The 12555-nt window shown below is 44.7% G+C and overlaps 1 protein-coding gene across 6 annotated transcripts in view; it reads left to right on the top strand.

Moving 5' to 3' along the window:
• The window catches only part of zswim8 (zinc finger, SWIM-type containing 8), a 160590-nt gene that overhangs the window by 36000 nt on the left and 112035 nt on the right, over window positions 1–12555 (top strand). For all 6 annotated transcript variants that reach the window (XR_009769510.1, XM_061691079.1, XM_061691080.1 and 3 more), the window contains exons 4-5: window positions 2124–2296; window positions 7751–7858. Coding sequence is in view for 5 of the 6 variants with exons in the window: in XM_061691079.1 (XP_061547063.1) it covers window positions 2124–2296; window positions 7751–7858 (281 nt within the window). In the remaining variant the exon portion in view is untranslated. The remainder of the gene's footprint in view (window positions 1–2123; window positions 2297–7750; window positions 7859–12555) is intronic.

A 12555-nucleotide genomic window follows, 5' to 3' on the forward strand; every position in this document is an offset into this window, starting at 1 on the left:
CTTATCAAACCAGTTCTCGCCTGTTCTCAGCCTGAATGTTATCAGTATGTCTGTGGTACGCGTGTGTGTGCATGTGCATACATTCATAACATAGTGTGGTGAGTTTTAACAAACAAAAGCTAGTGTGTGTGTCCTAATGTCCTGTAAACAGCAGCATAGCAATGTATCTTAACACATTTTCTAACATTCCAGACTACAAAATAAGAAAAGTATGTATGATTATTGCTGATAACGGATCGGATCGGTATTGGCCAAAATTCAAGGCTGCAATATTGGTATCGGATCGGAAGTGAAAAAGTTGGATCAAAACTAGTCCTAAGCTACATCTCAGCAATTCAGAACAAAATTCTTCTCAAGCTTTCCAAATTTTCAGAACTTACCTTCAAACATATTTAATGTACAACCCCAATTCCAATGAAGTTGGGACGGTGTGTTAAAGATAAATAAAATCAGAATACAATGATTTGCAAATCATGTTCAACCTATATTTAATTGAATACACTACAAAGACAAGATATTTAATGTTCAAACTGATAAACTTTATTGTTTTCAGCAAATAATCATGAACTTAGAATGTTATGGCTGCAACACGTTCCAATAAAGCTGGGACAGGTGGCAAAAAAGACAGAGAAAGTTGAATGCTCATCAAACACCTGTTTGGAACATCCCACAGGTGAACAGGCTCATTGGGAATAGGTGGGTGCCATGGTTGGGTCGAAAAGGAGCTTGCCTGAATTGCTCAGTCATTCACAAGCAAAGAGGGGCGAGGTTCACCTCTTTGTGAACAAGTGCGTGACAAAATAGTCCAACAGTTTCAGGACAATGTTCCTCAACGTACAATTGCAAGGAATTTACGGATTTCATCATCTACGCTCCATAAGATCATCAAAAGGTTCACAGAATCCGGAGAAATCACTTCATGTAAGCAGCGAGGCCGAAAACCAACATTGAATGCCCGTGACCTTTGATCCCTCAGGCGGCACTGCATCAAAAATCGACATCAATGTGTAAAGGATATCACCACATGGGCTCGGGAACACTTCAGAAAACCAATGTCAGTAAATATAGTTCGGCGCTACATCTGTAAGTGCAACTTAAAACTCTACTATGCAAAGCAAAAACCATTTATCAACAACACCCAAAAACGCTGCCGTCTTCTCTGGGCCTGAGCTCATCTAAGATGGACTGATGCAAAGTGGAAAAGTGTTCTGTGGTCCGACGAGTCCACATTTCAAATTGTTTTGGGAAATTGTGGCCGTCGTGTCCTCCGGGCCAAAGAGGAAAAGAACCATCCGGACTGTTATGGACACAAAGTTCAAAAGCCAGCATCGGTGATGGTGTGGGGCAGTGTTAGTGCCAATGGCATGGGGGACTTACACATCTGTGAAAGCACCGTTAATGCTGAAAGGTACATACAGGTTTTGGAGAAACGTATGCTGCCATCCAAGCAACGTCTTTTTCACGGAGGCCCCTGCTTATTTCAGCAAGACCATGCCAAACCACATTCTGCATGTGTTACAACAGCGTGGCTCCTTCGTAAAAGAGTGCGGGTACTAGACTGGCCTGCCTGCAGTCCAGATCTGTCTCCCATTGAAAATGCGTGGCGCATTATGAAGCGTAAAATACGACAACGGAGACCCCGGACTGTTGAACAGCTGAAGCTGTACATCGATCAGGAATGTGAAAGAATTCCACCTCCAAAGCTTCAACAATTCGTGTCCTCAGTTCCCAAACGTTTATTGAATGTTGTTAAAAGAAAAGGTGACGTAACACAGTGGTAAACATGACCCTGTCCCAGCTTTTTTGGAACATGTTGCAGCCATAAAATTCTAAATTAATGATTATTTGCTAAAAACAATAAAGTTTGTAAGTTTGAACATTAAATATCTTGTCGTCCCAACTTCATTGGCATAGGGGTTGTATATAGGAACAAAACACGACAATGAGTTTAGTTCAACTTTAACTCCTTAGAGGAATGCAAGATGATATGTTAACTTCTTTGACTTCTCAACCATGAGACACTTTACCTGCCTTACCATGCCGCATATTTTAAATGAAAAATTAAACTTCATGGTCCTTTTTTGTTTTGTTAACCCCAACTGGATTTCTGTCATTTCTCTCAGGTTTCCATCTCAGTGCTACAGTTGTGCCTAGTCAGTCTGGACAGTCTAAAGGCGCCTACAATGTGGCAGTCATGTTTGATCGCTGCCGCATCACCTCCTGCAGTTGTACCTGTGGTGCTGGTGCAAAATGGTGTGCCCATGTGGTGGCACTCTGTCTCTTCAGGATCCACAATGTAAGTTATAAAAGTATGATTGACCTGAAATACTTGAAGCCAATTATCATTGAGATATATTTGATATCACAATATATTTTGATGATTGTCAATATTTATCGCATTAAAGTTAAGAAATGTATAAAACTGAACCAGACAGCGTCCGACATTAACGATGGACCGGAGCCACCACGCCGCTGTCTCGGCCCCCCAACTCCATATGGAGGGGCCAGCAAAAATTTCTAAGTCACCGAAAAAAAAAAATAATAATTTCGCCCGGCAAAAATGGCCAAAAAGTGTATTTTCAGTTATGGGCTGAAATACTTTGATCAGCGAAACATCTCGTCCGAGACATGATGTGATAACGCAAGGACAAACCGCGACCGGCGCGCACCTGACTGGATACACGAACATGAATTAGCCTCAAGTCGATCGCCGATGCTCACGCCGCATAAGCATGAATAGAGTCAATCGAGCGGCAGAGGGGCAATGGAATCGTGTCGAGGGACAAGCGCAGCGGCACAATGTGTAACTTCATCACCAGATCATTGTCCAAAAATGTGCATACAACAACAGTGTGCTAACAAGGACTTCATTCAACAAAATAGTCAGGCAATGCTCACCAACAATAACGATGACACTTTACGGCACTGTCGTAACACTTGTCTGACTTGTGGCAAAATACGGCATACAGCCGCCGTGTGTGAATTATAGATATCGTAAAAACTTGGTTATTTATTTCTCTGGAGTAAATAACCAAACATTTTTTTCACATGAAAACGGTCAAAGGCACTAAAATGTTTGTTTCCTTTATGTTGAAAATTGTTTTGTTTATTCTGCATTATTTTTATGTACCAGTATATATTTATTTCAAGGATAGCTCCTTTTCGCCCCCTTTATTATTTTGTACATTTTAAGTCCACCTGCGTAATATTTGTTTGATGATCTTAAAGTGGCGAAACTATGCAAAAATATAAGAAGTTGAGAAGGGGGCCAATACTTTTTCACGACACTGTATATATTAATATATAATATACATAGTGTGTACAACCTCAAGACACAAGATAATAAAAATATTTTAATAATTTTGTAATTCATTTACCGGTATTCTTTTCAGCATTATTATTAATTTGTGCAATTGCATTGGCTTGATTTTAGTGAGGTTAGGACGGAGTCATCGCCATGAATGCAACTGTACCACAACATTTTCAAAGGGTCTTAAATAATACAGCTTACAGATGCCAAATACGAAATAATCACTCAAACTTAACGGATGATTTCATGAGTGTCGGGGCCAGTGCAGGTTCTGACAGGGCCACCACACCTTGGCTCTGTCGGGCCACCACTCAAAAAGGATTAGTGTCAGACCCTCCCAGACCAAATTGCTTTACATTATAAATCAGAAAGTATATTTATTGATATATATAAACATATATATATATTTATATATATAAACATCACAAATAAGTAACTCAAAAGTTTTTTTTCAAATAGAGTGGTGCCTCGGGTTACGAGTGACGCGACTTAGGAGCCGTCGAGTTTTTGCTTTGACTTGCGAGCCCAAACTTGAGAAACGAGTGCTGCTGATATCCCGTATTTTCGCGACCATCAGGCGCACCGCATTAAAAGACGCAGCCCTGATCAGGTACGGGGTCTATTTTTGTGTTTAACACATACATAAGGCGCACCGTATTATTGGGCTCAGGCATGGTCAAACATACACTAGCTTAAAACGTACGCTACCGAAAGATATTTTGCACGCTAAAACGTAAGTTTTTAAAAAGGCAGCGGGAGCAAAACTGTGTTCGGTTGTATTTTATTGAAGTATTAAACAATGTACTCATGTTAGTTTTTGATCAATCCTCATTCAGCAATGATGCCGGCATTTTCCTGCTTCCTTCACTTGCGAGCCTTGGATTCGTTGATATTGAATTCTCTCGCGGCTGCTCGATTCCCATGTTCCTCCACGTAACTGATAGCTCGCGGTTTAAACTGTGCTTCATAAGCGTGTCTCTTCGTAGGTGCCATTTTCGGGGGTCCTTAGTCAAACCGATGTTGTTTTGCACAATGCACATACCGGCGCAATATAGCGTCCTCTTTCACGCGCGCCCTTCCCCCTTTAACGTCCGCATGCTGTCCTCAGTCAAGTCCAGCTTTCCTCTGTAAGCAGCGTGTCGGCAGGAAGTGCTCCCAGTCAGTAAAGCGGCGCGCTCATCAAAGTCACACAACAACATTTATAGATTTTGGAACTCAGTGCACACATTCAGGCGCACGACATTATAAGGCGCCCCGTCCATTTTGGAGAAAATTTAAGACTTTTAAGTGCGCCTTATTGTCGTGAAAATACGGTAATTCGTGAAATATTTTTCAAAAACTGAGGCCTCAAGTTAATATCAGTGGATCGAGGTTTCCCTTGCCTGGATGCGGGTCACCGGGGCCCCCCTCTGGAGCTAGGCCTGGAGGTGGGGCTTGAAGGCGAGCGCCTGGTGGCCGGGCCTGCAAAGCCCGAAAGGGTAACGTGGGTCCCCCTTCCCATGGGCTCACCACCTGTGGAGAGGGACCATAGGGTTTGGGTGCAGTGTGAGCTGGGCTGTGGCCAAAGGCAGGGACTTTGGCGATCCGATCCCCGGCTACAGAAACTGGCTCTCGGGACCGGGAATGTCACCTCTCTGCCAGGGAAGCAGCCCGAGCTGGTGTGTGAGGTCGAGAAGTTCCCACGAGATATAGTCAGGCTTGCCTCCACACACGGCTTGGGCTCTGGTACCAGTCCTCTCGAGAGGGGTTGGACTCTCTTCCACTCTGGAGTTGCCCACGGTGAGAGGCGCCGAGGAGGTGTGGGTATAATTATTGTATTATTAATACCTAAATACTTTGTATCCTATAGGAATAGGGTAATATGGGATTTGATCTGCATGAGTTTGCTGTTACTGTGAGTCTTGTTGATTTTGTCCAGTTGATAGAGTCATCTGATATTTGTGAAAATGTTTTAATGAGATTGAAGACTGCCTGAAGAGAATACTTGGGTTCCTGTAAATAAAGAAGAATATCATCAGCATACAGATTGATTTTGATACCGTTAATATTTGCATTCTGACGTATAGCGGCAGCAAGAGGTTCGACGAATGTTGCAAGAAGCGTTGGTGAGAGTGGACATCCTTGTCTGGTTCCTCTTTGGAAGGTAAAACTTTGTGAAGTAATCCTAATTGTGGTGACTGTCGCTTTTGGCGAATTAGTATAATGATGCTATCCAATGTATAGCTGCAAACAGGAAAGCACAGTTAACTTTATCGAAAGCTTTCTCTGCTTCAGGTGATTCCGTTTTTTTTCCGTGATTCCGTATTTTTTCCGTGTTTGGAGAAAGAATGCTGAGTTGTATCCAAAGAACACTATACCTACTGTGAAGCATGGTGGTGGAAACATCATCCTTAGGGGCTGTTTTTGTGCAAAGGAACCAGGACGATTGATCCGTGTCAAGGAAAGAATGAATGTGGCCATGTATTGTGAGATTTTGAGTGAAAACCTCCTTCCATCAGCAAGGGCACTGAAGATGAAACGTGGCAGGGTCTTTCAGCATGACAATGATCCCAAACACACCGCCCGGGAAACAAAGGAATGGCTTCGTAAGAAGCATTTCAAGGTCCTGGAGTGACCTAGCCAGTCTCCAGATGTCACCCCCACAGAAAATCTTTGGAGGGAGTTGAAAGTCTGTGTTGCCCAGCGACAGCCCCAAAACATCACTGCTCGAGAGGAGATCTGCAGGGAGGAATGGGCCAAAATACCAGCAACAGTGTGTGAAAACCTTGTGAAGACTTACAGAAAACGTTTGACCTCTGTCATTGCCAACAAAGGATATTTAACAAAGTACTGAGATGAACTTTTGTTATTGATCAAATACTTATTTTCCACCATAATTTCCTCATAAATTCTTTAAAAATCAGACTGTGATTTTCTGGATTTTTTTTTTTTTTCCTCATTTTGTCTCTCATAGGTGGGTATACCTATGATGAAAATGACAGGCCTCTCTCATCTTTTGAAGTGGGAGAACTTGCACAATTGGTGGCTGACTAAATACTTTTTTGCCCCACTGTAGATACAGAGGTTGCACTATGTTTGTACTCTTTTCTGGTCAGAGGTCTGAATTGTTTTCAGATAAATGAACTTTTTATTTTATTGTAGTTGAAGTGTCGGCTCTGCACCACAGAGCTATCTTGCATCAATGCTGAGGCATTATAGAGCTCTGCATGGCAATGAAGAATTGGCAGATACTTGTGTGAGTACCCCAGGTATGTTGAAAGTCTCACAAAAAAAAAAAAATAGAATTTTCAAAAATAGTTGATGGCACACAAAAGGCTTTGTCTGACTCTGTAATATTATTTGTAAAAATGACAGTCCTTTAATAAGCTCTTAACAAAATATTCCCTTTTGGCTTGCAGTTCCTAACAAGCAAGCAGTGGATGAGGCTGTGGTCGACATGATCACCAAAGACTGTCAGCCACTTGCCATTGTTTAAAATGAGGGATTCAGGGAGCTCCTGAAACATCAACTTGCACTTACATTTTATGCTCACCGTCTGCATCTCTACCCTGTGGAAAAGTTTTTTTTAAGTAAGGGGAACTGGCGTCTAAGACGAGATATTGCTTTGGAGCAAAGACACTTCAAAAACTTTTGTTCCTCAATAAAAATGTATGAATGAATCAATGTTTAGTCTTTTATTTCGTATGATTGAACACTTAAGTTAACAAAATCCATACATAACTTAAACATTTTAACTGAATTTTATTACAGAAAAATTTGCCATATTTTACCTACCAACTCATTTTAGCATTTACACAAACAAGGTTTTAAGCAAATTTTAAACTCTTCTCAAAAACAACTCCGCAAACAAATTGAGTCAATGAAATGATACGATGATGTTAAGTAAAGGACGAGCGATGAAATATTATTTCATAGATGTTGATGTTGGGTTTGCAGCATGTAAGCGTTTCCATCTTATTTTCATTTTGTTTACCTGCAATGATTTTAGAACGACTGCATGGGTCACTATTGAGTGACCAACACAGTGTCAATACAGTGCCGACACAGTTCGTGTAGTGTGTCAATACACTTTTTTATAAAAATCCATTTTTAGTTTTTTATTTAAATTTTATTTTTTAATACAAATCAACCACTTGAGCCAAACGTCTGCCCACACTGAATATCAGTACTGGTCGAGTTTTCCTTGCCTCTGTATACATGGTGATTGCTCATGTGTGATTGATTCATTTGGTTTTCGCAAATGTCTGAAAAGTTTGGTTCTTGACCTGCTCCATATGTAAACAGACGGAGAGGAGGCTTCCGAGCTATCGCAAGTCAAAAATCTGTTTGGGTGTTGTGGCAGATGTGCCACTGACGACTGTTGTTTTTGTTAAATTAAGCTGAAGATTTTGTTTGAGTTCTATTGTAATACAGTACTTAAGAGTTCTGTTTCCTGTACAGGCCTCATCTGTCTGTCTGAGGGCCCCAGTCTCAGAGTCTTTGTCCAGGCTGCAGAGGGATCAGCTCCAAAAATTTGCCCAGTATCTCATTAGTGAGCTGCCTCAACAGGTAAGTGTTTTTTTTTTCTTCATAAAATGTCTGTTTTTATTATCTGTACAATTCAGTTGGAAAGCAAATCAAGCTACAATTGTTGGGTTGCAGACGAGTACTAACAGCTCTATGATTTCCAGCAGCGATAGGGAACTTCTTTCCATTCCACAATAAATTAGTTTTGCAAGGACCATGTTAAATTCATGAGCACATTTTAGGGGGTGGCACTGTTGTTTTTGGCTGCCATTTTAGTTTTAGTCTTAGTCCTTTGAACGAATGCTTATTAGTCTTAGTCACGTTTGAGTCATTTCAATGTGGGATAGTTTAGTCTTGTTTTCGTTGACGAACATTCAGTAAGATTTGAGTCTCGTCTTAGTCCAGTTTTTTTTAGAATTAATAATAATAGTAATTGATATTGAATAACATCCATCCATCCATCCATTTTCTACCGCTTATCTGGGTTGGGTCGCGGGGGCAGTAGCTTTAGCAGGGACGCCCAGACTTCCCTCTCCCCAGCCACTTCATCCAGCTCTTCCGGGGGGATCCCGAGGCGTTCCCGGGCCAGCCGAAGGATGTAGTCTCTCCGGCGTGTCCCGGGTCGTCCCCGGGGTCTCCTCCCGGTGGGACGTGCCCGGAACAACTTCAGAATCAGAATCATCTTTATTTGCCAAGTATGTCCAAAACACACAAGGAATTTGTCTCCGGTAGTTGGAGCCGCTCTAGTACAACAAACAGTCAATTTACAGAACACTTTGGGGACATAAAGACATTGACAAAAAACAATTGTGCAAAAAGATGCAGAGTCCTCGAGCACTTAGAGCAGTTCGAACGACTAATATTGCAATAGTCCGGTGCAATGACCATTGTGCAAAGGGCGCTGAGACTTCAAGGAGCGTATGCGGTTTAAAGTGACGAGTAGTGCGATCATCTGGGACAATGTTGGTTGTGCAAATGTTACAGATACTCCTCGATCAGTGTGCAAATGGAGGAGATGCTACTCTGGCATGATTGGCCAGTATATGCAAATAGTGCAGCGTGGCGAGACAACTACAGTGAGTGCACTAGTCATACATAATTGGCCCCACAGAAATGTGACAACGAACTCAAGTCAAAAACTTTCCAGCTTGTTGTAATGGAATGATAGGTTAGGTGTTTAAGAAGTTGATCGCAAGAGGGAAGAAGCTGTTGGAATGTCTACTAGTTCTAGTTTGCGTTGATCGGTAGCGCCTACCTGAGGGAAGGAGCCGGAAGAGCTGGTGACCGGGGTGCAGACGGTCCGAGAGGATTTTGCACGCCCTTGTCTTAGTTCTGGCAGCGTGCAAGTCCTCAATGGTGGGTAGGGGGGTACCGACAATCCTTTCAGCAGTTTTGATTGTCCGTTGCAGTCGGAGTTTGTCCTTTTTTGTAGCAGCACCAAACCAGACTGTGATGGAAGAACACAGGACCGATTCGATGACCGCTGTGTCGAACTGTCTCAGCAGCTCCGGTGGCAGGCCGTGCTTTCTCAGAAGCCGCAGGAAGTACATTCTCTGCTGGGCCTTTTTGAGGACAGAGTTGATGTTGTTCGCCCACTTCAGGTCCTGAGAGATTGTAATTCCCAGGAACTTGAAGGTCTCGACGGTTGACACAAGGCAGCTGGACAACGTGAGGGGCAGCTGTGGCGAAGGATGCCTCCTGAAGTCCACGATCATCTCTACAGTCTTGAGCGTGTTCAGCTCCAGGTTGTGTCGCCCGCACCACAGCTCCAGCCGCTCCGCTTCCTGTCGATATGCAGACTCGTCACCGTCCTTGATGAGGCCGATGACAGTGGTGTCATCTGCAAACTTCAGGAGCTTGACAGTCGGGTTCGCTGAGGTGCAGTCGTTCGTGTAGAGAGAGAAGAGCAGCGGAGAGAGGACACAACCTTGGGGCGCCCCAGTGCTGATGCTGCGTGTGGATGAGGTGGCCTCCCCCAGCCTGACCTGCTGTGTCCTGCCCGTCAGAAAGCTGTAAATCCACTGGCAGATGGCAGGTGAGACGCTGAGTTGGAGAAGCTTGGTTGAAAGGAGTTCAGGGATGATGGTGTTGAACGCTGAGCTGAAGTCCACGAACAGGATCCTCGCGTAGGTCCCTGCACTGTCGAGGTGTTCTAGGATGAAGTGCAGTCCCATGTTGACTGCATCATCCGCAGACCTGTTCGCTTGGTAGGCAAACCGCAGGGGGTCCAGCAGGGGACCTGTGACACTCTTGAGGTGGTCCAGCACGAGACGTTCAAAGGACTTCATGACCACAGATGTCAAAGCGACAGGCCTGTAGTCATTCAGACCAGAGATTGCAGGTTTCTTGGGGACTGGAATGATGGTGGAGCGTTTGAAGCAGGATGGAACTTCGCACATTTCCAAAGATCTGTTAAAGATCTGAGTGAAGACTGGAGCGAGCGGGTCCGCGCAGACTTTGAGGCAGGATGGGGACACATGGTCCGGTCCTGTTGCTTTGTTAATCTTCTGTTGTTTGAAGATGCGTCTCACATCCTGTTCATGGATGGTTAACACAGAAGTCAGAGGTGTGGTTGTGGTCGCGGGTGCGGCCGGGTGGGTGTGTGGAGTGAAACTGTCCTTTTCAAATCTGCAATAGAAGGTATTCAAGTCGTTGGCTAGTGTGCTATTGTTCTCAGCTTGGGGGGGATCGTCGCTTGTAATTAGTCACCGATTGGAATGCACGCCAGACTGATTTCGAGTCGTTCGCGCGTGTTTTTCCAACTTTGCTGCATAGATCCTCTTTGCAATGTTAATTTCTTTAGTAAGCTGGTTTCTAGCTCGATTATACAGGGCCCTGTCCCCGCTCTGATATGCATCTTCCTTAGCTTGGCGAAGCTGCTTAAGTTTAGCAGTGAACCACGGCTTGTTGTTGTTGAATGTCCGAAATGATTTTGTTGGTACACAAACCTCTTCACAGAAACTGATATAGGATGTGACAGTGTCCGTATATTCATCCAGGCTGCCAGCTGAATTTTCAAAGACACTCCAGTCTGTGCAGTCTAAACAGCTTTGAAGTTCCATCTTTGCTTCATTGGTCCACTTTTTGACTGTTTTCACTGTAGGCTTCGCACATTTCAGTTCTTGCTTGTACGTCGGTATTAAGTGAATTAAGCAGTGATCAGACGAGCCCAGGGCTGCACGAGGTATAGCACGGTATGCGTTTTTTACCGTAGTGTAGCAGTCGTCTAAAGTATTATTTTCCCTGGTAGGACAGTCGATGTGCTGCTTGTATTTAGGGAGTTCGTGGTTGAGTTTAGCTTTGTTAAAGTCCCCGAGAATAATGAGGGGTGAGTCAGGGTGTTTTTTTTCAATTTTGTTGACTTGTTCGGCGAGCGTTAGCAATGCGGCGTTTGTGTTAGCTTGTGGTGTAATATAGACTCCAGCCAGTATAAACGATTCAAACTCACGTGGCGAGTAAAATGGTTTACAGTTCAAAAACAGCGACTCCAAATGCGGGCTGCAGTGTGTGCTGAGCACCGTGACGTCCGTACACCATTTTTCGTTTATATGGAGGCATATCCCGCCGCCCTTCGTTTTCCCCGATGATTCCATGTCGCGGTCCGCTCGATGAATGTTGAAGCCGGGAAGCGTGACGGCGCCATCGGGTACGGCGTCGCAAAGCCAGGTCTCCGTGAAGCACATGGCCGCGGAACGTCCGAAGTCTTTACTGGTCTTTAACAGAAGATGAAGCTCGTCCATTTTGTTGGGTAGGGAGCGTACATTCGCGAGGTGGATCGACGGGAACGCCAATCTGTGTCCTCTCTTGCGGAGTTTCACCTGAATGCCGGCTCGTTTTCCTCTGTGGCGCCGCTTCCGCATCCATGCTGCCGAAAACCGCGGACGCCGCTCCGGTGAGTAACTCGGGGAAAAAACTGAGCGGATTTTCGAAAGTTGGTGACAGAAAGTCCGCAGTAGCCTCCTTGATGGTTAGCAGGTCTCCCCTTGTGTAAGTGAGTCGTGTAAGGTCTCCAAAGACAGACGAAAAACACAAAAACAAAGACAATACTAGAGAGCGCGTTACCGAGGCGACCACACTGGTAGGCGCCATCTTGGATTATTAACAGGGAGGCGTCCGGGAGGCATCCGAATAAGATGCCCCAGCCACCTCATCTGGCTCCTCTCAATGCGGAGGAGCAGCGGCTCTACTCTGAGATCCTCTCGGATGACCGAGCTTCTCACCCTATCTCTAAGGGAGAGCCCGGACACCCTGCGGATGAAACTCATTTCGGCCGCTTGTATCCGGGATCTCGTTCCTTCGGTCACGACCCACAGCTCGTGACCATAGGTGAGGGTAGGAACGTAGATCGACCGGTAAATTGAGAGCTTCGCCTTACGGCTTAGCTCCTTTTTTACCACAACGGACCGATACAAAGTCCGCATCACTGCAGACGCTGCACCGATCCGCCTGTCGATCTCCCGTTCCATTCTTCCCTCACTCGTGAACAATACCCCAAGATACTTGAACTCCTCCACTTGGGGCAGGATCTCATCTCGACCTGGAGAGGGCACGCCACCCTTTTCCGACTGAGGACCATGGTCTCAGATTCGGAGGTGCTGATTCTCATCCCAGCCGCTTCACACTCGGCTGCGAACTGCTCCAGTGAGAGTTGGAGCTCACGGCTTGATGAAGCCAACAGAACCACATCATCAGCAAAAAGCAGAGATGCAATACTGAGGCCACCAAACCGGACCCCCTCT

The sequence above is a fragment of the Phycodurus eques genome, chromosome 11 (genome assembly GCF_024500275.1).
Source record: "Phycodurus eques isolate BA_2022a chromosome 11, UOR_Pequ_1.1, whole genome shotgun sequence".
Classification (NCBI taxonomy): domain Eukaryota; kingdom Metazoa; phylum Chordata; class Actinopteri; order Syngnathiformes; family Syngnathidae; genus Phycodurus; species Phycodurus eques.